This window comes from Leiobunum rupestre, chromosome 7 (assembly GCF_980474605.1).
Source record: "Leiobunum rupestre chromosome 7, qqLeiRupe1.1.hap1, whole genome shotgun sequence".
Classification (NCBI taxonomy): domain Eukaryota; kingdom Metazoa; phylum Arthropoda; class Arachnida; order Opiliones; family Sclerosomatidae; genus Leiobunum; species Leiobunum rupestre.
In genome coordinates, this window is record NC_143390.1 from 48,213,544 (window position 1) to 48,239,553 (window position 26,010).

At 33.5% G+C, this 26,010-nt stretch overlaps 1 protein-coding gene across 2 annotated transcripts; it reads right to left on the reverse strand.

The window, feature by feature from the left end:
- Window positions 1–416: 416 nt before the first annotated feature.
- On the reverse strand, window positions 417–25,227 carry LOC149936593 (uncharacterized). Of its 2 annotated transcripts, none has more exons than XM_090153019.1 (12): window positions 25,165–25,227; window positions 23,931–24,230; window positions 23,796–23,866; window positions 23,665–23,716; window positions 6,404–6,587; window positions 2,721–3,146; window positions 2,511–2,648; window positions 2,199–2,420; window positions 1,792–2,134; window positions 1,599–1,699; window positions 1,291–1,526; window positions 417–1,218 (listed from the first exon to the last, which is right to left on the reverse strand). In XM_090153019.1, exons 2-12 carry the CDS (start codon window positions 24,125–24,127, stop codon window positions 960–962), a joined length of 2,229 nt encoding a protein of 742 aa, XP_090009145.1. In that variant the 5' UTR covers window positions 24,128–24,230; window positions 25,165–25,227; the 3' UTR covers window positions 417–959. The 2 variants fall into 2 exon arrangements, with proteins under 2 accessions (XP_090009145.1, XP_090009144.1); XM_090153018.1 differs by lacking the exon at window positions 25,165–25,227 and adding an exon at window positions 24,820–25,046.
- Window positions 25,228–26,010: the final 783 nt, after the last annotated feature.

The window sequence follows — 26,010 nt, forward strand, 5'->3', positions numbered from 1 at the left end:
AAATGCTTTTGTGCGAATAATTTAAGTAATATGAGATTACCTTTAAATAATTTGCGCAAAAGCATTATTGCCTTTGTGAACATTTAAAACTCAAAAAATACCATGCACATCGGAATTTAACTTAAAAATCGGGATAAAGGAACCGCTAGTTTCAATCAGGAACTATAAATTTAAAAAGAGCAGAAAAATACTACTAGATAGGATATTTTCCAGAAAATTCTGAGGGAAAGTTTTTCATTGATAAAAAAAAGCAACAAAACTGAGTTTTTCTTAAAATGACGTTTTGGTCGTTAATGCCTTTGTGCAAATCACGGCAGTACAGAATCGGGGTTTTACTCTTCTTATCCTATTCCGAAATCCCAGAACAAATTAATAGTATCCACCTTGATAAAGTTAAATCAAAAGAATTCCAAAAATATTTTCCTACAACTTTTTAATGAAGTTTGTTCTGTTAATGAAGAATCTCCCATTCATTTTGTACAAAGCAAAATAGCAAAATCATTACATATTAACCCGATTTTATACCGTAAATTTTTAATAAAACCTTTTTCAATAAAATAAGGGAATTAGAAAGAAACTTTTTCATTACAAATTTACTAGTCGAGAACTAAAAAAACAAATAAAAAATTACTAAAACCAATTTATAATATACAAGTAATTTGTAATTAAACTAGCATTCCCAAAGAGCTAACAACAAAGACCCTTTTCTAATTTTTAAAGATATTAAAATAGGAAAGTACCATTAATTAAATTTATACAAAATTTCTATTTATTTCATATTTAAGACAGAAATCATTTCAAAAAGGTCACTCTTAAGTGATATCAATTTGTTTTGCAAAGTTGAAAATTTCTTATAAAATTATGGACACCCTTTTCATTGCCCATGCAATATACTCTCCATGGATTAAAAAAATACTGATTTAGCTAAAATAATTCAATGACCTAAAGAACCTGCCAATTCATAGTTTAAGTCCTGGCCGAAAAGAACTTCTGGCTTTAGAATCCCCAGTCCACGATTTTGACTTGGCTCTGAAATGGCACAGATCCTGTCGATGGTCTTTGTGATTCATCGGCAGATATTGCTGAGGTTGACAAAGCTCCTTGAATTTTGCAAAAAACTCCTTGTAACCACCTTCAAGCAGATAGATTTCCGGATAAAATAGGTTTGGATAATTGTCATTGTTTGCCTCGCGATCCTTCTTCCTCAAAAAACGATACCTTAAGAATAAATTATTTCGGTTATTATTAGCACTTTAGATGTGTCTAGGGTGTCAATTTGCAGATACTTACAAATTAGGACCTCTTTCTGAAGAGAATTCGCAGTGAAATATTAAAATATGTCGTTCAGAAGAAATCGAATAATCGCTGTTCATGGCATTGATCAGAAAGGAATTGAAAATGTTTTCTTTAGTATATATATTCTGCGCCCCCTGAATGTGTCCCCCTTTATATTCGTATGGATAGCGGCAATCTATGACTGTGTATTTCCAAATGATGTCAAATTTTCCAGATACTAATTTACTTAGCTAGAGGGAAAATAATTTGTTATTGCAATTTCGTAAATAAATAAAATAATTAAAAGATGAATTTAATCTTACAGTTTCCGCTGAAATTGTTTTAAGATCAGGATGCCGTCCTTTCAGAACTGGTAACATGTTCCGTGCTGAATAATCCCCTGATAAATTTGATTCCATTTCAGCTGTAAGAAAATATGTGTTAATTATAAACACTAATATAATAATATAATGCTCAAATCAAACACTCCAAGATGAGCAATATAATAGTCCTTACATCTCCTAAGGGCTGAGTCGATGTGTACATCAGACATGGATTGAGACCTTTGGATAGGAGACTTTTTTACGGTCAGCACTGACACTTGCATGGAAGATACTGGTGAATCGGAAGCATTGGAGTTTCTGCGGGCAGCCACCAAAGCGGAAACACTCTTTCGTCGTTTTGATTCCAGAAGAAAGCATACTTCTCCAGGTGGATCCGGTCTTTTAAAAGGAGGTTTCTCGCAACTGTTTTGTAACATTCTTTTACGACTAGCGGATATCATGGAGCATGATTCAGCTGTTTCTGTCTGATTTTCATCAGTTTCTCTCAACACAACTGGCCATTTATTTCCAGATTCCTAAATTACAATGACATATTAATAAGATTGGCACAAATATGAATTATTTTCACATTAACTTTACCATCCCATCTCCAATTCTGGCCAGCATTGAAAATGATCTTCTCATATTAGCGGGTCTCTCAGATGGTTCAGGAGGCGATTCGCTAATTAATGGAAGGTAAGAATTGGCCTCCACGCTGGTAAATTCCGATTGAACTTCTTCTACATGAGCTCTCAATATCGGTCTAGTTAACAGATCATCAAAACTACGAGGTATGATACTGCCATTTTCAAAGTTATCTTCCTGCAAAATAAAAAAATGAAGTAATTCACATTGATATTATTTGAAAACTAGGAATAATATTTTGTTGCAAAACTAAGATTAATATTTTACCACTTTATCTAAATCATTAAAAACGTCAAGAAACCCATCATCAAAATCATCTTCATCACTACTTTCAGCATCTGCTAAAACGGAGCTGCGAATGCTGCTGTTCGAAGGACGTCGAAGCAAAAATGGACTATCAAAACCCTGAAAGGAGAAGCAAAGAATTTAACAATTGAAAACATTAATTTAAAATTTAAGAAAAAAAAAACAAATTACATCAGATTTAGAGTCTTCAAGACTTAATTTAGATTTGCGAGGAGCAACTCCTAATGGTTGGTGAAATATTTCCGACTTTGTACTAGGAATTGAATCTGAGGATTCAGCTGAGAGTAATGAATTTTGAGATGACCTTTCATCAGCAGAAAACACGCAACCACTATCTTGGGAATCGTAGTCACTCTGAGGATACGAATCCGAGTGTCCAGCGAACGAGTGAGATCTGATTGAATATCGCTTAATTCCGAGGGGAGAGGTACTGATTGGGCTTCCCTGGGTAAGAGGGACTGTGTATGATATTTCGACTTCGTCGCCAATTTCTTTGAGGTTTTCAACATTCTCATCATCATCCGCAGTTCCTCCCTTTGGTTGTGGTGTAACATTTTCTTTTTCGAGAAATAATGGCTGATGTGTAAGACGTCGGTTCTTAATAGATAAAAACAAATATGATGTTAAAGAAATTAAATTAAAACGCAAAATTAATACAATACCAAATAAAATATTTTTTAACATGCTTTACTTTCTTTATAATTTTTTTTTTAAAATTGGAATACTTTCTTCTAGTTGAATGCATTGAAACTTTTAATAAATAATATTTTTACCAACAGATAGCGATCACTCTACTAAATATGAAAAACCGTCAAAGTACCCGCGGCATTTAACACAGTAAATAGTTTTGATAATTGTTTATAGCTTTCTAAAATAGACATATTAATTATTATTAATGAATTATAATCTATTATCATTTTAGTTTTCACTATTAAAGGGAATATAACCTGCAAAACAATCTTTATGGAAGACCCCTTTAAGTTTTCAAATTACCCGGTACAGTGGCGCCAAACATTTCTAAAGCGAAAGGCAAGAGCGGCCAGAGCTGCAAACGTTGGTGTTCCACACCAAATACCTGAGGTTATATTCCCTTGAAGAAACAGAAATATAAAATAGGAATAGAAACCAGTTTCTAGGAGGCGTTAAAATCTATTGTTTAATTTTAAACCATCTTAACGTTTGTTATTGCTTTTGAGGGATTGGCTTCGGCTTAACAATATTTCAATAGATTAATGACACTTAGTAGCTTGAGCCATGTTGGTATAAAAAAAATTCTGTAAGAAAAAGCATGGCATAGACATGGCGTTATAATTTCAATTTATCTCTTTATTTTCTTTGGGCGCTACTAGTTGTAATAAAAGCTAAATATCTTTTTAAGGTTTCTATACTATTTTCGCCAACTTTTCATAAACGAATTATCTATATATTTGGACATAGAGCTTGAATGTACATTTTAGGGTCTCTAATTTAGAATCTACAATCGGTTCAATCCTCGAGGGATTTTAAACCTCAAAGTAATTTCAGAAATAAGAAACTGATTTTCCAGTTGATTTCAAGATTTCTAAAATAATTTTTCTCTAGAGTGTACGCGATTTGTAACGGGTGGAAATCATTTCCCCACCTTTCCAAGTGCTCATTACTCGAACAGTCGGACTAATGAGCAGTTGGCGTTGTGGGTAAAACCGGGTGTAAGTTGGTTGGGGTATTGGAGGGTTATGGTACCTAGGTCATAAACAGTGTTGGGTAAAATACTTCGTTCTCGGTTTTTAAAATAAAATACTTTAAATTTAAAGCTAACTACTTCAAAAAATGATCCATTAATAATTATAGGAAAATTAGCATTATCTGACACTGGGAAGATGTATCTATTTTAACATAATAGATAAATCTGCTGAAATGACAAACAAAGAACGATCTCTTCTAAAGGCAAGGACTAGAAACACAAAGCCACTATATGCGGCGCGGAATCGATAGCAGGGTGACCAGGGAAAGGCTTTGAAAACTTTATAGAAAAAATAGGAATTTTAGAGGCGAATAATAGGAAAATATAGGAAACTAGATAGGCGAATTATAGGAAAATATAGGAAAAATAATAAGGTAATTATAGGAAAAATAATAAGGTAATTATAGGAAAAATAATAAGGTAATTATAGGAAAAATAATAAGGTAATTATAGGAAAATATAGGAAAAATAATAATAATTGCATATCGGTACACTTCGACTCGAATCACCTAGAATATTGAGAATGTTTTGTACACTACTTTCTTGCATTATTGGATCACTTAGCGGATTTACAAAGCCCGAACATTTCACGATTTTTCGAAAGTGGCAGTGTTAGAAATAGATGTTCTATGACACGTACCAAAAAAAATTCTTTAATTTTCAAAAAACCGTGAAATTATAGGAAAATAGGTGAAAATAAAGGAATTGATAGGAGGGCATTAAAAATATAGGAAGTCTGGTCACCCTGCGGTAGACAACTAACCGCAATTACGCCCTTAATCTCGCGCTACTGCTTACTTAAAAACAATTGAATTCTACAATAAAAATAAGGGAAAGAGTCGCAAAAATACCATCATATGTTGGATTTTAATTTGATTATTGTAAGAATTATTTTATTTTTAAAATTTCGGTATTTTGCAACCAAATACTACAAAATAGTATTTAAAATAAAATGCTATATATTTAGTGTATTTAAATTGAATTTAAAATACTACCCAACACTGGTTATAAATATGAAACATTTTTTCAGGGGCTCGGCGCGGATTTCCTAACAATGTAAAAAGTTAAAATTACACTACTTATCATGAATAATAATCATCAGCTAGGCTAATACTTTATTATAATAATTTACTTTTGTAAATAGTTTTAGAAACTCTATATATATGATGAATTTTGTCAAGCACTACGTTGTCTTCTAAAAAGCCTTTCGAAAAATCAAGCTTAGCACGTATATCGTAAAAGTAAATTCTGACATGAATTATATAATAAAAATCTTAAAATAATAAGAGTTTTTACAGCGTTAAATTATCGATAAAAATAACAAGTTTAGAGTGACCACAGAATATTTTAAAATCCTTTAAAAGAATTATAGGAAATTTATCAATGAAATATAGGAAGAAAATGGGGGGGGGGAGGAAAACATTAATTATACAGTAAGATAAAACGGTTGTCGAAAATGTTTAAAGGGGGTATGACATTCGAAATAAAGTTGAGAACCGATAGAAATAGTTGAAACTATCGTCGAATTGTGTTTTAAAAACTAGGGCGTTTTAAAGACATCTAAGGGGAAAATATCAACTATTTTAATTTCTTTAGATTTTGAGTTAAAATATAGGCTATTTAAGGAAATTTAATGGTATTATAGGATACAAAACTAAATTAAAGGAAAAAATAGGAAATTTAGGAACTGTGGTCACCCTGCAAGTTTTAATGTCCGAGTCATGTTTTTAGAACTTTAAAACGCATTTTGATTGATCGTCAGCTTAGCAGTCGAAAATACAGTTGATACAAAATGTATCCAATTTTCAAGATAATTTAAAATATAATAACTTTTTAACAATCTCGTAAAATTCGACGAACTTTCCCCGACTTAAAAAAATTCTTCGAATTACATCGCCCGGCAGCGAGATAATCTCGAAATTTATCCACCCAAATACAAAGCACGTGCGTAGAAACTTTAGACGTCCAACTAAAGACAATATTACGCGCGTGTTTAATATTTGCGTGGTAATTTTTCTAAGAGCACCAAGAGCGCGATATAGATTTTGGGCCCGGCAGTGTATTTGTCCCACAGGACCGGGACTAAATCGCGAAAAGAGCGGTCGAAGATAAAATAAAAAGGGTTGCTTACCGGGAGCGATCGTATCCTCTTCAGGGTGGCTCTGTGCAAGGTGAGGGGTTCCGCGACGGAGCCAGCGGCTTCGGAAGTCGCGGGCTCCTCGGCGACCGGCGGTCTCCCTTCGAAGGCGCTCTTTCTCCTCGGAGAAGAGCCGTTGGTGGGCGCGGGTTGGTTGAGGTTCACATTCTTGAGCAGACTGGAAATGGGAGAAGCGTCAAATTCGAGTTTCTTGCGGACGACATCAGCGGGAGAACGAGCAGTTAGCCGCCCGTTTTCCCCATTACTCGCGAGTATTTGTAAAAAGTCAAGATTGGAAACGAGGCGCGAGTTTTGGCAGCCCATGAAGTCTTCTTCTAATTCGCGGCCGAAATCGCAGTCCGAACTTTCTGATTCCGGCGTTCCGAATACGCGGAGTCTTTTGCGTTTCCTCGATTCCCGGCCGCCAGACGCGTTTCCCGGAGATTTGGACGGCTGCGGACACTCCACCGGCGCGCCGAAGCGACTCACGCTCACGCGACAATAGGACATCTGGCTGTATCACAGTTACGAGGAGATTTCCCCGTCGAAGTTTAGGGAGCTAACCGTGCGCTTCTGACTAGAATAATGATAGACCCTGGTTCGGGCCCGCTTTATATATTCTATAAGCACCGCGTTGTTGTCGTCCCCCCCCCAAACCACTTTCCCTAGATATTAAGGGCAGTCCCCCCCAGCTCATCTCGCTTTGAGGCAGAGATTGGGGCAATCGCGATAAGGGACCCTGAACCACCCGCTTTCGGGGATACCCGCCACGAAGAGCAGTCAAAGATCAATCCGGATTAAGTGGTTCATTTTGCTAAAGTAAAAATTAAGAAACAAATTTCGCCATTTGATTGTTTATCAAAAATAACAAGGGTGTGTTTATTTTCGACCAAGTTATTTGAAATAGATACTTCAAGTGGTAAAGTTTCCCGCAGTTGGTCAGTAATTTCAATTTCCCAACAAGATAAGGATCTGTGTACAGTTGTAATCTACATTTGAAGTAACTTTATCTGCCTAAACCAGTTGTCATTACGACTTCCACTCAATATCATTGGTCAAAACTTGCAGTCAGGCCGACTTATACTTGGTTTTAAGCTCTAGTGTGAGTCATCCCCTTCAAAGCTTTTATGGTTGAATTTATAAGACATTGATAAAAATATAGTAATTAAATCGATATAAGTAATTAACGCCCTTATGAAGTTAAGACAATTGTTACCGAAGGTTTCCATTCGTATAATTCAGGGTTGACTGATTTAAATCAAATAATTTTTTCAATGTATTAATATCAATTAAGAATAAGCTATATCAAAAAATATGTTCAAAAATAATTCCAATAGAAATCTGAAAAAATCAAATAAAATATTGAATAGTAATTAATTTGAAATTATATAACCAACAGTTAGACTGGAAACGAGCTATTGAGGTTTATAAATCAATAAATTTAACAAAATGAAAAAAATCCGATTTAAATAAAAAAATCGGTTGATTGGATCTTCAGTCAACCCTGAAATTAATACTGTGAAAACGGAAACTTCAATATTCTTTTGACGGGTGACGGGAAAACCTAGCCGTTTTCGTAGCTAACGACTGGTGTTTAACCTCTAATTCCAGTGTTTAGGGTTCAAATTATTCGGGTTTCATTAGAAACCACCTGAGAAATATGGTTTCGGGTAAACTCTAATTAGCATCTGAAGGCGGAAATAGCCTTAAATAGGCCTATAAATTACGCAACAATTCTGATTTAAACACCGATATCTGGAAAATAATTAAAATTGGTCTTTCTATAAAGTAACTAGGTCTTCTTGTTTTAATGTTTCTTTTACGTCACTGTTTCTTACTTTTACATGTCTAGGAGCGCGTGATAGAGTTACCAGACGAATTTCGCATTTTACCACGATTATACTAATAAAGTTCCGTCTTGTGACGTAAGAGAGACATTTTATATTTCTATTTTTGGTTCAATTTATTTTATAGAAACATCTATTAAAATCCGAGGGTGCAGCTGTTTAAATAATCAGGTGTGCAATTCACACTAGAATTAAGAAATCACGTGTGTGCAAAATATTGATTTCTTTCGTAGGAACCAGAATGATGAAATCTTGGAGTTCAATTATCCCAAAAGCTGACCCCATTTTTCCTTATCGTAGGGCTCCCACCAAAATTTGCATTAGGATTAAGGGAAAACGAGACTTCACCATAAAAATGAGCAACAAATTTTTAAAATAGGAACGAAATTGGGACCATTTTAAACAAAATGAAATTTTTATGTCAACTAAATTGTACCAAAAGGCGGCCCAGTTTTTAATTTTCAGATCTCATAAAATTATTTAAATTTTAATTATTGGTACCCAAGAATGGATTTAATTTTATAATTATTGAATCCCAAAAATGGATTTAATTTTATAATTATTGAATCCCAAAAATGGATTTAATTTTATAATTATTGAATCCCAAAAATGGATTTAATTTTATAATTATTGAATCCCAAAAATGGATTTAATTTTATAATTATTGAATCCCAAAAATGGATTTAATTTTATAATTATTGAATCCCAAAAATGGATTTAATTTTATATTTATTGAATCCCAAAAATGGATTTAATTTTATAATTATTGAATCCCAAAAATGTATTTAATTTTTAATTATTTCCAAAACTGATTTGTGTACTACGATTCAACTCTCGCCTAAGAACTTTGACCATTTTGTAAACTGCCCTTAAACAGAAGTGTAAAATATTTCATAACGATGGTGCTTTTCCCCGGATATATGGATTAAGACCCAAATTTAAGGGTAGATGGGGGACATTTGAAAAGAATGTAGACTTTTAGGTAATCTGGTTTATGTTCCACTCGATAAGTTCACCCAATAGTTCATTTTATAAAATAACCTTGGCCACCTTGTTGAAACGTTGCCTCCCCGCTTCAACTGTGGATACGTTTTCTCTCCCACTAAAGAGTTTATGAACTCATTCTTACGCATTGGCTGAACTATTCCAGGGCAACATTTCAACAAGTTGGGCAAGCGTAAAGACATTTTATAAAATCAACAATTCCAAATAAATTCTTCGTGTAATTTGCGTGTAAGATTTCGATAATTTTATTTCAAATTTCCAAATCTAAATTTGATTAAAATTGTTTTGTAGAAATTATATTTTATTCATTGAAATTAAGTGCTTAAAAAGCGGAATTTCTATAAAATCAAAGCTCTCCGCGCCCAAACTTAATAATACGCAATAACGCGCGAATAGTGCAACGGGGGAAGGGGGGGGGGGGGAAGAGATCCCGGATACATCCCCCGAATGGGACGGGGGGGAGGGGACGCCGTGGTTTATTGAAAACCCAAAGAAGAACACTACAAAAATAAGAGGGAGGGGGTCGAAACAGCTGTTGGCTCGTGCCACGCGTCAATAAAACCATCAAAAAAGCGCGCGCGAAAGCTGAAGGGTGCGGAAAGGTGGGCTTCCGATTATGTAAGCAGTCAGACTGCCACATTCACCGCCGAGTTTCCGCTTCGCACTGCACGCCAAGACAACCTTTTCTTTGAGGAAAAAAACTAACGCGGTAGAAACAAGATGTCAAGGACAGTTCTGTATACGCAAATCCCTTCTCAACCGAAGAAAATTTATTGATGTATCATTATCCATCCTATCCTTAATACGCTTTTCAGACGATGCTTATAAAAGTTGGTTTAGACTCCGTAGAAACTAAATTGAAAAATCACCCGCTAACACCCGCTACGACCGGTTTTGAACGTAACTACCGGCAATTAGCCCTAGCTTCGGTTAAATCTGGTGGCAGAAAGGTCAAATTCGTTGTTCCACTATGAATTTGGAAGTTCCTATTCCCTTTAATAAACCAGAGTTAATTTTGGAAACATACCGAAATATGTTTAAAATTATATTTTTATTGTAATATTTCTTCCATTTGGTATCTGTTTTGTTTCACGTTCTTTCTTTTTTTTCACACACGCGCCTCACGCGACACGCTTTAAAATCTCGTGTTTTTCAAATTTATATTAATAGGCTTAAAAAAGTGAATTGATAAAGGGCCACGGCTCGAAACGTCTCCAAATAATAAATTTATACCGTGTGATCTTCTCCAGTTTCATTGGTTTTTTTTTTAGAATCTTTAGTTTACTAGTTTTTATCAGAAGCCTGAAAAGGTAATAACGGTGCGCGGGGGCTGCCATTTTCTGGATCTCAGAGTGCCTAGATTGACACAGCGACCGCGAGGGCTCAATATTTCTTACAAATTGCTTTCATTATCCCATAAATGCAACGATACCATATTGTACATCTCTTAAGCCAGGGTTACACTAGAGCTTAAAACCCAGTTTAAGTCATTTCAAATTATGACCAGAATTTTGAAAATACTAAAATGTATCCTAAAACAATTAGTTAAGTTAGAAGAAACCACCTATGGACTGTGAGAAGGATGATAAAATACGCGAAAAAGTAGATAAGTCCATAATTAAAAGGGATAATATAGCTAAATCCTAAACAAATTTGAAGAAATTTAAAAACTTACTAATAACTCGTACCGATAGGTCTTCGAGCAACGCGAAACTCGGATCAAATAGATCTTCGAGTAATAAACTAAATTAAAAATAAATAAAATAGCCAGAAATTCCAACGGTAGACCGGTTTCGTTCTATTTGGAACTCATCAGTACCGTGCGGGAAATCTGGCTGGCGACTATCAAATCGAAAAGAGAAACTAAGCCTAAACATTAAAAATTTTAATTATGGACTTATCTACTTTTTCGCGTATTTTATCATCCTAAAACAATTAGTTAATCATGTCTACTATACATACAGTAATATTATTTGACATTATTTAGAATTTTATTCCCATTATTTTTTACTTCCCCGCCTTTGTCGTTTTGGAAGCGATTCTAAGCGAAACGACTCAACACGATATCTCACGCTGCTTTTGATAATTACCTAAAACGAAGCGATTTTAGAGGTAAGTGAGAACGTGCGGCTTTAGTTGATCTTTTCAAAGTCCCAGGTTGGGAATTTCATTTCGGTCAGACGTCGTCTAGCGCTGCCATCATTTAGATTAATTTGAAACTAGCCATGTTATTTATATTTAAAAAGACAAAAAAAAAAGACTACTCCCACTCCCAGGAACCTCGTACTCCCCCTGTCCCGGGCTTAGGTACGTACCACCTGCGCTAGAGGTATCCAGAACCACCTTCTCTTGTCCAAGCTTATAATTCAACTGCTACTAAATTCAAATCTCAGGATAGCGCGTACGGGCCCTGAGAGGTCCCGCTAGTTGGCAACAAATCGTATTTAAAATTGAATTTTTAAACTATAAACGTAGGTAGGTCTACGATAAAATATAGTTTTCAATCAAATTCAACTTAATTGGAGAAATGGGTTCAAAGCTAAGTCGCCCAAATATAACTAAAATGGGTTACTAATTGGAAATTCGACTTCGATTTATCTTTTATATAAATTTAATTTATATCTATTTAAACCACATATTCCAATTCCAAACAGGGTTGGAAAAAAGCCCGATTTTTTTAAAAAAAAGCCAAACCAGTGGTTTTAATGGGTTATATCCAGTTTTTTTTAGATTAAAGCCCGCTAAAATGTAAACATCCTCTTTTACTTATGTCACTCACTTTTAAAGTAGGAAATTGTCTTATGTTATTATTGCAATTTAGAAACTAAACAAAGTAAGCAAATTAACTATATTATATAATTAAATTCTTTTGATTTCCCATTTCCCCCCTAATTTTTGTTTATGACGCGCCGACCGAGTGCCCGAAGCGAGGCAGCGAACCTTTGAACATTAAACCTACCCCTGCCCCCCTCAATTAGAGGAGAATTTGAACTTCCCCAATTTGTTTAAATATGAAACAAAAGCTTAACTAAATAAAATCTATTATTTTAGTAAAATATTAATAAAAAAATATCCCAAAAAATCTGGATTTTTTTTAAAGTTGCTATAACCGGTTTTAAGCGGGTGGTTATAACCGGTATGGATGGTTCCGTGCCAACCTATAAGTTCATTATAAAGTAGCCATAGCCTCATAGGTGATAGGAAAGAAATATATTTTGAAAGGTGCCCCCTTAGGAATTTGTTGGGCCCCTCAACTGAAAAATCCTGACTACTGGTAACTGGCCTGGTACCATTACATCGCTTATGGTTGAAAAGGTAAGTACAACACGGCGGCTACGACTACTACTACGTGATTTGCCGCCAAAACCCTCGGCGATCGCGTTTCAGAAACACCGCGCCTTTACCTACATCCTAATCCGATCAAGACTTTCCAGCTGAGGCGTATCGCTACGCGCGAGAAGAAAAAAAAGAGGGCGCTGTATCCCTCGAGATAATCTTCTCCTTCGCGGCAGCCGGAGGGACAATACACGGCGCCTCCCGAGTCGGCCATCGGGTTGCCGACACATTGCCACCGGGAATCCCCGATACATTCGAACCGGCTGAAGGGGGTCCATTTCTGACGTAAATGTTAAATGTCTCCAGGAAGCGAATGACGACCATTAGTTGGGATGTAGGTCTGATAGCGCTGCTGCAAACGCCGTTTATAATATCATGAGTTAATAATTACGTTCGCTTAAGTGTACCTGTTCCTTGTATTGTAATATTTATTGAAATAAAGCGTACTATATTTTTAAGAGCAGTGTTTCGAGGACTATTTTCAATAATAACAGGGTTGCCACACGTCAGGGAAAACAGGGAATTTAAAAATTGGCCTAAAAAGTCAGAATTTTAAGAATTTGTGAAAAATCAGGGAATTAAATTTTCTTTGGACACTTTTTAAGGTAATTTTACTCTAGATTTATGACAAATTGTATGATTATCATAATTAAAAACTAGAAAGGAACCACTTTCAGGGCTCCCACTCGAATCCGAGGGGTCGGACATTTACCAAAGTCCCGTACACTTTGTCTAAAATCGCAAAATCTTTAAACTCTCTCTATGGTAAATTAACATTGAAATCCCAAAATCACTTCAAAAAGTATTGATAAAATCGCCAAAATCTCTACGCAGTGTTACCTAAATGTCACATTTTTAGAATAAAGTCCATGTCAGTGGCATAAAGTGGCAAATATGGCCAAAAGTGGCAAATATGGCAAAGAGTGACAAATAGTGACTAATAATCAATAAATGCATTTAAATGATGTAAATAATATCTTTCAGAGATGTAGCATCACTTACATGTGAGATAATGTTTCAGTTTTTCACAAAAGAACCATTAAAAACACCTTAAAGATATATAGCAGACGAATTCCAACTCAGGAAAAATCGTTGAAAAATAGCCAAAAGAAATTACTAGATTGGGCTATAATTGAGTATCTAGCCCAAAACCTGACAACTAATACAGTATATTTGTCTAAAATAGCACAAATATATTTTTCCTTTCGTATGTTTTTTTTATTTTTATTAAAATTTATTATTTCCCACTTTTTGGCATATTAGCCAGTAAAAGTATTATTCGCCATGTCGGTATTTACCACTTTTTGCCACATTATTTGACACCTGACATTTACCACTTCGGAACACTGTCTCTACGAAATCACGAAATCCCGAAATCCCGTACAAAATAATGGCAAGTGTCTGACCCCTCGCTCGAATCTTTAATTTTTTATAGGAAAAATAGGATTATATTTCAAAAAAATATAGGACTTTATAGGACTATTTTTACAAAATTATAGGACTTTATAGGACTATTTTTACAAAATTATAGGATTTTATAGGACTATATATACTATTTAATTTACTAACTTTATGCATTTAAAAACAAAATCTATATTTAGAGAAATAAATCTTTGATTTTAACTTAAAAAAAAGGAACTATTTAACCATTTTTTCACAAAAATATACTAGTAGCTAACCATGTTAACAATAACAAAAGTATAGACTAGAGTGACTTTGTATAGGAATTTATCCTATAGCTAAATCTAGCAATTTAACTCAGTGGCTGGATTTGAAATGAACAAAATTAAAAATTATAGGATTTTATAGGACCTTTGGGGGATTTTGCTAAAAATATAGGATGTTATAGGACATTTTTGAAAATATAGGATTTTATAGGATTTATAGGGCCTCTGGGGGCCCTGCACTTTAGTTACTCAATAATTATTTTTATTTTATTAACTATACAGTTAGGCGAAACTAGTCATCTAACTATACACTCTTTTTAGAAACGTTTACTCGGCGCCGCCATTATCGTACAGGCAACCGACGAGTAGCCATAGCGAAGGCATTACTACTTTTCAAATGAGCGTTTATTAAAGGCTAAGACACTATTTAAAAAAAAAGTAAATTAGGATTTTAATTTAAAATTATCTGTTGATTTTTTTTAATATTTTAAATATTTCATCTCAAAAATATTTCATAAAAAATAAGAATAGAAAATTAAAAATTAAGTTCTTTGAAACCTAGAAATAAAAAGTTGTCGAAATTTCTGGTAATTTTGGAGGGGATCTTTAAATATTAAATGCCACCCCGCCTAAGCTCACGCACTGAAGTTTTGCGAAAGATGCTAAAAATGAGCAATTTCAAAAAATTGTTTTGATAGAAATAGTTTCGTCGCCAACACCAAATTTGACAGAGGCCTTTCTATACGTAAGAAGGTGCTTATTTGAAATTTAATTTTCGTTGAATTTGGATGTGGCATATGTCGTTAAATAAATGATAAGTGCCACCCCTCTATCCAGCTCGTACATCGCAGTTTTGCGAAAAACGCGAAAAATGGCCAATTTCCAAAAATTCGATTTGATAAAAATAATTTTGTCGCCAACAGCTAATTTAAGAGGGGCCATTCTATGTGCAAGGAGGTGCGTATTTGAAATTTTTATTGAATTCTGAGATGGACCCCTTTGTAAAAATGATGTTTTGCGCTACCCCCCCCCCCCCCAAACAGCTCTTATATCAAAAACTAGAGCCCATAGAGTAAATTGGAAGCCAAATTCGGAATCTGTAGGTCTTTTGAGCTATGAGTACCAATTTTCGTATTTTTAAGAGCTTTACGAATCATGTTACTGACAAAAATGTTTATTAAGTAACGAAACTCTAGCCAAAATGCATTAAATTAAAAAAAATCATAACTTTTCAAATTTTTTAAATTAGCCCGTTAAACTCCAGGATGCTTCATATTTAGGGTGAATAAACCAGAGAAAACATTTTGGGCGAAATCCGTCACTATCGAGCAATAACCCAAACAGATTTAAGGTGTTTCGCCGGATTTCATTTAAAAATAGTACAAATAATACTATAACTCTCTAAACATTCAATACAAAGTAAGTTTCAAAATATCTAGCTTTTAATGTTTCACATTATGCATTACTGCATCGCTATATTGAAATTTCAATTCGTTATCTATTTAGAAAATATCACCGGTTTTTTGCACACATAACTCTCTAAGGGCTCTACAAGTTGCTCATTTTAGTGATTTTTGGCTTTAAATCTATATACATTTTTTAAATTAAGACCGGCTTGGTTGTAAATTATTTTTTTTGTTAGGGCTGATCATTTTAGAACTACGTTTAAGGTTGCATTAAGAAATTTTAATTTTAAGTGAGATTTCTGGCCAATTCAGAATACAAGCGTCATCGGTCTCCAAAGAGTTGACCTTCGACCTTGAAAACCTCTATGACCTGTGCTCATTGTCTTCTATGGGGCTTTGGATATTTTCGGCGTAAGTTTTAAGGCACCGCGCGTTTGTTACACAGATGCTACGTTACGCTATCTTAACTATTGTTAGATAAGGTGTGGTATTGCTATACAGGCCATACTATGTTTTATTTGGTACTTTCCGTGTTTATTTATAATTTCGCCAATTAAAAGTGATTTTCACTGGATGAATGACCAGGTGATTACGATGAATGTTAATGCACTAGGTTGTTGAGAAAAAGCCCTGATTATATTAAGGACAGATTGAGTTATTGTTGATATTTTGCTAAAAATTCCTTTTAGGATGTTATAATGCGCTTATCAAGTTAATGTACAGGGTGATTCAAATATTGTTCCTTATGAACTGAGTGATTGATATAGCGTTGGGGTAAAGTTACATTTCTTCAAGAATTAATTCCCTGATTATGTTAAAGGACAGGGTGATTAATAAAGAGTGGGCATGGGCGTGGGTCTTTCTTTGAGTTACAATTACTTATTGGTTGTTAATGTTTAGTGGGTTAGTTTTGTTAAACCTAGGAGCAACAAACACAACACCGCACACAAGGAGAATGCAAATCGTCAAAAGTCGTGGATTTTCTTGTGTACGTTTTTCATTGGCTAGACGCTTTAGCGCCTGCTGCCGTCGGAAGGGGAAAATTCGGAAATTGTCTTCCCCCCCCCCGCCCGTAAAACGTTCAGCGTAAAGGCTCGTGACGCTCGTCCAATGAAATTCGTACACAACCCTTCGTTAGCGTGTTTAAAGGCTAGCTGCGTTCTCCTTGTGTTTGTTGCTCCTAGGTTAAACGACAGGGTGATTGAGATCCAAGTTTTTTGTATACAGGGTGGTTGAAAAAATGCTTATTTCCGACCAAATTTATCATGGGTTACTATAGTACGTTTATTAAGTTAATGTACAAGATGATTGAAAATTGGTTCAAATTGAAATTTAACATTCAAAACATATTTAATGCGTACTCAAATGTCCGTGACATCTTGTTTCTATGCTGACTATGGGAAATTTCCATCCCAAAACCAAATATTTAATTTTAAGTTTATTTAACCAAAACAAATAAAAATAAACTTAAAGGAATTTTTTTTATCTATTTTGCTAAGAATATTTGTTTTTCACCCAGCATACGCTATCTTTGCTTTTCCCAAAACATCTTATCTCCTTCGTACGCACGTTCAAATGTACACTGTTTAAAAAGTCTTCGACAGATGAAATTTTTGCCCTCTTTTTAATACTGCTAGAAAACTATAATAGATAGATCGATGAAACCAATTGCAACTATTATTTATTTTCCAATATCTTTCGTTATTTATCGGTTTATTCCGCCAAAAATTAATAGTTTGGCGGGAACCTTCAAAACTCATTTTTGACATCTTTTTAAATATTGGTTCTACGGCACTATCTCGCGTGTTTTTGAATTCACAGTGGTCGGTACATATTTAGAAAGTCGAAAAAATTTCCCTCTACAACCAACGGCTGAGAAGTTATAGCGTTTACAAACCTTCGTCGAAACTAGGAAACACCTAAAATGCAACAAGCGATTATTAATAACGCAACTTCGACAGCGATCCAACAACATATATTTAATTAAAGGCTGATTTAAAATTGTGGTAACAATTATTATAAACAATTTATAACGCAAATAGCTTTTTAAAAGCTTAAGCGTATAAAAAAGGATATTCTTAAAAACACTTGCCAAGTTGTCCGAGGAATTTTTTTTTTTAAATCCGGCCTTTAATTAAATATATTTTCAATGTTGTTGGATCGCTGTCGAAGTTGCGTTATTAATATTCGCTTGATGCATTTTAGGTGTTTCCTAGTTTCGACGAAAGTTTGTAAACGCGATAACTTCTTAATCGTTGGTTGTAGAGGGATAATTTTTCCACTTTCTAAATATGAACCGACCATTGTGAACAGGGTTGGCAAGTTTTAAACAAAATGTTTAAAACAGTGTTTAAAACAAGTTTAAAACAAATATTGTAAACAAACACCAATTTGTTTTAAACGTTTTAAACTATCTGTTTTAAACATGTTTTTTATAAGGTAAATTTTCATTGTTTTTTTGTAAGATTGTGGTTATTCAATATGAGAGAAAAGGTAGAAAAAAACCATTCCAAGGCTCTAAGAAAGGTAAATTGTATTGATAACGGGTAGTTTGATTTTAAGATTCTCTGAAAAGAGCGAATTAAAGGGCTCGATATGATTTCATAAATTTCCTACCAGAGCCAAAATCCTACGAACGAATTGAATTTTGTCTTTTTGTTTAAATAGAATGTATACAGCTGCCAATATACATCTATTTGGGACACTACCTATGCACGAGATACAAGTAGGGTTGCTGTTTAGTCGGGTTGTGCCGGGTTTTAAGTAACCAGAAACACGGCCGGTCTGGACAGATCGGGTTAAAACCGACTAGGCGGCACCCCTAGATAAAAATCAAGGGATTTCGGTCCCCTTTCTCAATTTTTTAGAAATTTTATGACGTGATGGAAGTTTTAAGATTATAGAGGTATCTAAGTACTTATTTTTTATAACATTGTTTATTTGTGATGATTTATGACTGCAGACGTGCACATTTCAATAAACCAAAACTAAAAACAATGTGTGGATAACTAGCTATTTTCCCTTTTCTTAGTACTATGCGACCGAAAATTCCAGGATGATAGCTATATTAAAAACCCTACTACAGGTTAGGTAGTATTTGCATGGGGCATCGAAAACCCTAAAACCGTCAATGGTTGGTCAACAACGCTTAGCGAAATTCTTGGCTCGTTTAAATAAGCGTGTACTCTTTGGTTCTTCTCCCTGTGAGTTTATTTATAATACCATAAGTGGCATAATTACCCTAAGTGTGCCAATAGGAGCCTTTCCCGCAGAAAATCTTCAATTTGAGCTTGTTCTAAACAGACCAAAGAAACGTAGGACTCGCGAATTCCGTTCAAGTACCCTAGTATTTTAATGCTCGCGCCGCAGACGCCGCTTCGCAAACACATTACGTAAATTTCGTCACTGGAAAAAATGACGTCATTTACGTCACTTTCGTTAAACAAGGTATCATTGAAAAATTCATCTTATTGACACACTTAGGGTAATTATGCCACTTATGATAATACGTTTAATGATACGTAATATTTCTTTAAATGAGTTTACTCGTGAGTCTGATTCATAAGTATAATGAATAGTTTAAAACGTGTTTTAAACAGTTTTTTATTGTTTATTATGTGTTTTTTATTGTTTGATTTAAAAACAGTTAAAAACAATGAACCTTGTTTAAAACAATAAAAAACATTGTTTTTGTTCTTTTTGAAAAAAACAAGGATTTTGCCAACCCTGATTGTCAATTCAAAAACCCGCGAGTCAGTGCCGTAGAACCAATATCTAAAAAGTTGTCAAAAATGAGTTTTGACGGTTTCCGCCAAACTATTAATTTTAGGCGGACTAAACTGATAAATAACGAAAGATATTGGGAAATAAATAATAGTTGCAATTGGTTTCATCGATCTATCTATTATAGTTTTCTAGCAGAATTAAAAAGAGGGCAAAAATTTCACCTGTCGAAGACTTTTTAAACAGAGTGTACCAGGTAATTTGGAATAAATCTCTAAAACAGACGTGAGAAACTCGACTAGTTCTGAACAACAAATTTTGGAACAAACAATTTCTGGTTCTCGATCGAGAATATTTTCAGATGCGGCAAAAGTAGTTTGCTTTTAATTGTATGCTCGGTGCTTGTGCTGAAATATTTTCAGATGCAAAAACATGTTCTAAGCAAAACAGATGAAATTTAATTTTTGTTTAAAGTTGATAAATATAAGTTATTCCTCGTGAGATACGTAAACGCATTTCATTGAAAATTTCATCAATTTTATTATACATTTAACGTACGATAATTTTTCACCTGTTAATGTCTGATAGCGAAATTTATAAAAGTGGACAAGGAAAACAGGGAATTCGTAACTGAAAAAACACTGCTTACGTAGCTACATCATACTAACTAAAATTCTTGACTAAAGTTGTTAAATAATTTTCTAAATTACAAAATAAGTTATCAAATTTATTTATAATTTAGCTAAAGTGCAATTAAGTAAATTACTAAATTGGTGAATAATGTAACTCAGTTAATTATAATTTAAGAAGAACTTACTTTGTATATCACAAATTACAAAAAATACAATTTAGCAATGACTTAAGCTAGTCATTCTAGTAAGTCATTATTAAGTTAATTTAAACAGGGTTGGCATTTTTTAGAGTTTTTTTAGAAAAAATAAATTTAATCAAATGAACAAATGTATGCTCTTTTGTTTCAATATTAGTATCCTCTTTTATTTAAATATTAGTATCCTCTTTTATTTAAATATTAGTATCCTCTTTTATTTAAATATTAGTATCCTCTTTTATTTAAATATTAGTATCCTCTTTTATTTAAATATTAGTATCCTCTTTCATTTAAATATTAGTATCCTCTTATTTAAATATTAGTATCCTCTTTTATTTAAATATTAGTATCCTCTTTTATTTAAATATTAGTATGCTTCATTTAAATATTAGTATGCTCCATTTAAATATTAGTATGCTCCATTTAAATATTAGTATGCTCTTTTATTTAAATATTAGTAGGCCCTTTAATTAAATATTAGTATGCTCTTTAATTTAAATATTAGTATGCTCTTTAATTTAAATATTAGTATGCTCTTTAATTTAAATATTAGTATGCTCTTTAATTTAAATATTAGTATGCTCTTTTATTTAAATATTAGTATGATCTTTTATTTAAATATTAGTATGCTCTTTTATTTAAATATTAGTATGCTCTCTTATTTAAATATTAGTATGCTCTTATTTAAATATTAGTATGCTCTTATTTAAATATTAGTATGCTCTTATTTAAATATTAGTATGCTCTTTTATTTAAATATTAGTATGCTCTTTAATTTAAATATTATTATGCTCTTTTACTGTTTAAATTGTGGAAACATTTCTACTATTAGCTTTGCAAACTACAATTTTATGAAGTATTTGATAATTATTTAAATTTAATTGTTATTTAACAATTTGGTTAGCTTTGAATTTGAATTGTTACAGAACAAATTTTCGACATTTTAAAAATCATCTATTGAAATATATTATTCGATTTAAAATCCATGATTTTATATTTTTAAATCAGTAATTGAATATTGTGAATTTAAACAGTTCTTATGGCGGATCATAGAATTTCAAATATCTGCCACCACGTTTAATAGAAGATTGCCCAATAGACAAGTCACAGGGCGTGTTTTTTTATTTAGTTTCTACTTTCTTTAAATTACTAATTTAACGTATTATAAATTTACTTAATTTTGAAAATTTCTAAATTAGTCAACTGAAATTCAAAAATGTATAGATTGCCAGTGGCTCCGAGAAAAGTATGCAGGGTTGGCAAGAACCAGCCAGACTGGTTTAAGCCATCCTGGTTAAGCGCGGTTTTAGCCACCGAAAACAATCCATGGTTAAAACCACTTTTTTTATTAAAAAATATTGAGAAATGAATAAGAAATATTGAAAAATTTAAATACTATTTATTTTAAATAAAAAATGCAGAATATAATATTCTGCATTTTTTATTCCAAAACGAAACAAAAAGTCAAAAACTTAACCTTCACTTTTTGTCGTCTGCTACGTCGTCTCACGAAGTAATGATGGTGATATAAGCAATTAGCCTTTTCAGTTTACATAGAGCCACGTAGTGGCAAACTGGCAAATGCAAGAAGCTTATAAACTGCTGGATTTTTATCTGCTAAGCAGACGCTTTATTGAAAAATCGTCTGCTTAGCAGACGAAAATCAAGCAGTTCATGAGCTTCTCGCATTTGCCACTACGTGGCTCTATGTAAACTGAAAAGGCTAATTGGGGGATTTTAAAATTAATTTTGCACGTGAAACTACGCCGCCATGTTAGGGTATAAAAGTAGGTAAATGAGCCGGCTATACCTCACAACGCGCAAAACCTAATTTTTAAATCGGTCAATTTGAGCATTTTCGAAGTAATGAGGGCAAGATATAAGCAATTAGTGATTTTAACCATACTGGATTTTTTAATTTAAAAAAGCCGTTTTTTCCAACTCTGAAAGTATGACACATGCTATTGATTTTCACAACAATAGAGCAGTGTTTCGCACATAGCCAGTATTTAATCAAATAACTTTAATTAATTTATATGAATATATTATTATATGTATAGTATAATTATTATTTCTGAGGGTATTGGAAAGTTAGTTATTATGTAATTTTATATTTTAATAAATTACTAATTTCCAAAAAGGGCTATTGCAAGACCTTTAAGAGATTTTTAAGCATAATAAATGACATAAAAACGAATCTAAGAGTATCGAGAACGACGGCTAAAATGTTACTTAAAACGGCTATTTCAAAATAATTATTGGTCTAAATTGGAAACGTCCCCGAACAGTGGAACAGATTTTAAATTCTTACACTTAAAAAAAACATTCAATCCAATTATCTCACGCCACTCTCATAAAAAAAATGGAGTTAAAATTTTTCAATATGTTTGGTTAATTGTGTTTACAATTTAACCTAGGCGTAGAGATTATTTGACGAGGGCCTCTGAGGATTATAATTGGAGATTGCCTCGCCCCTGGTAGTCGACATTTCCCATAACACCATGAAGCGACGGTTGGAACGCTTTTACGGGGCACAATACTGTTAGATTCAAATGCTCCCCATTCATAATTGTCTATAAAAGTCTATAAGTCTATAAAATCAACCGATAACATTTAAGTGTGACCTAAATTTATTTCCCCTTCCTCCAAACAAACGTTATCTAATATATATAGACTTTTAAGAATGGTATTTTAATAACGGATTTTTTAAATAGGTACGCGTCATTTATGGACAACCCCCGTAATATGTCTACCCAGGGGTGATGGAAAATTTATCACAAAAAAATCGGTACAACGTACCGAGAAACAGTGGCTACGTAAACCAAGCCATTGTATCACAAATTTAAAATACGGTTTGTGGCTTTAGTTTAAAATACTTAATTATCTTATTCCCATTGACTTTAAAGATTTTGTTACATAAAGATCGAATAATAAAAGCTACATATGTTGTTTTATTCATTGCTTATTTCATTAAAAAAATCACAAAGGAATCTTGATAGTTTATCATGTATTAAAAAATTGATCTATAAGAGGAAAGCAAGCAGCTGATCTCTCATCATAATTGGTGTACAAGCTTGTAACTTTGATTTTAATTAAATAATTAATTAACCAATTACAGATTTAGCATTACCAACGGCTATTATTATTTTCATGATGGTAATTAGTGTACAGATTTTGAAGAAGTGGTTAGCCGCTCAGAGTGACTACTTAAAACAGGGGCCCATCACCATCCCCAGGAGTGAAGAAAAAAAAATAACCCATGTTTATAGGGTTGAAACTTTTAAGTAAGAAGACACCGAGGGGGAGGAAGTATAACTTCCGTTGTAAACTAAGACGACTTGAGGGTGGTCTCTTTGCCAGGCTTTACCTCAACAATGCCAATATTCCCGAAATTAAAATTTACATAGAAATCTGAATACCAAAAAAAAAAAACATGGCTTACCGATATTGAAAAATTGGAGAATCTGAATAAAATGGAGAATCTCCCGCTAAATCTAAAAGCATAGAAATCGGAAATGTATTCATGAAATTAATGCATTTTCTGGAATAAAATATTTTAAGAGATCAATGCACCATTTAATGGCAGAAAGGGTTTCACAGGGGTGTCATTTGACCATGATATTTTACGTTTCGGTGTGAATGAGCTGTAATTAAAATTTTAAGTTATTAAAACGCAGAAAAATTATTAATATTTACTTTTTCAATTACCTATTTGTGCTGAGGCCATTGAGGTTTACTGCCAAATCAGAAATGGGAGAAAGTACTGCGGACCCAATAGGAGAATCAAAGAAGTTTTGCGATAATTTCAATGCAGAAAAAGTGGGCTTGGGGTAGTTATTGGAATTTGTCACTGGTTCTGTATCTTGCAGACTTTCCAATACTTTTCGTGGCGATACAGAATTCATATTTTATTTCAGGTATTCAATTAAAGTTGCATTTGTGATCAAATTAACAATATTATCGGTGATTTAACAGAAATGATACTGATAATTTTGGTACCACAGCCTCCTAAAGAACAAGTCAAATATTAGTTTAATTCTAAAGTAAAGATATTGACGATAAAGAGGACAACACAGTTGGTAACCTTTGATTTTTAAAAGAAATTAAAGAACGAAATCGTCCTAAGTTCAAAATATAGAACTATAGAATTGTACTCCGTTCAATGATTATTTTAATTAGAACCTAATGTAATAAAAAGCAAGATGGGAATGCACCTAAATAAGTGAAAAGATGTTGAACGTAGCATTAGAAATTCAGTAGAAGGGTATGGGGATGTTACAATATCGATAAAGCAGGCGCATTTGTTTTCAAGGCGTAAGGGTAACAGTCAGAATATTAAGTAAATTATGGTAATGAACCATTTACTGCTTGTCTATTTTTCATTTATGAAGTTGGTTTCAACTTGGTTAGTAGTAATACACAATGGGTTTACAATACCAATGTGGGACGAATTATACAAATGGCTAACCATATTTACCAAACCATTAACAAGACCAAAATTTATGGATGCTTAGATTACATAAGCAATGGGAGGATTATAAGCTTAATTATGAGGTGAATTCTGGGATAACAATGATTGTAAATGTAAATTCCTTACCATTTATAATAAGCCTAGGTTACTATGAAGAGATGAATTGATGTGATGATACAGACAGAGCATTGGACTCATAATGTATTTCGTCTAATTTCTAATACAATGAATGATTTAAGACGAGGTAGTTTCGTATTTAATAAATAATGCTTAAAATATAACTAATAATTTGATTAAGGCCTACCGATTAAAGTAGGCCGACCGAAAATAACGCCGCGCTGTTTTGAAAATCTACCGCCTACCACCTTACGTCACGACGACGCTTAAATTACGTGTGTTCAGAAGTACACAATTACTCCTGAAGTCAGAAGTATCCATTTAAACTTTGGATAATGGAAATGAAACACTTACCTTCCTAAAGAAGAACAGTGACGCGGCAATTTGGTGGATCTTAAAATTCATTTTCCACGTAAAAATACGCAGCTATAATGTAAAGTTAATGTAAAGTAAAACGTAATTTTTAAAACGTTTTTTTATTTATTTTTTATTCGAGCCTTATACAAACACTGGGACCAGTAGTGGACTGTGACCAATAATATTAGTGGCCATTAGACCAAGGGTCCCACCCAGAAGTATAAGGCTATTATTTAATTTGAATAATGTCTAATATTTAGGAGGGCCCAGTGGCAAACTTCGATCTAGATAAATTTCGGGGCGTCTAAGCCTAACATAAAATACGGAATTGACACCTAGCAGACACCGAGGAAGGCACGTGACCAAGAGCACGAGCTCTCTTAGCATTTTAGTACTAAGTGCTTGACCTTTCCGCAGGCCGTAGTCTTAAGACACCATCTGTTGGTGACTTTTAGTATAATTTTTAAGCAGGAGACAATGGCTCTCGCGACGATAGCACGAGCTTTTTTACCAATAGATAGCGCCTTATAAGGATAGCCTGCAGAAATTACGCGTTTCTGCTAGCTGTCACCTCCGTATTCACTCCCTTTGAAATATTTTATCTAGACCTTTATATACGTTTCCTATATCTATGGTCTAGCCAATCAAAATTGTACACAAGATAATAGACGACTTTTGACGGGTTGCGTTCTCCTTGTGTGGGGTGCTGTGTTCGTTGCTCATAGCACCAGCACTGTATAAACAGTACCTTGCAGGTCCTGGCTCTCGGAAATATTACTTCTTGGCGATTTCCTTGAAGATGTTTTATTGAAGCGTCTATTCTCATCTATACCTAATCAGCGG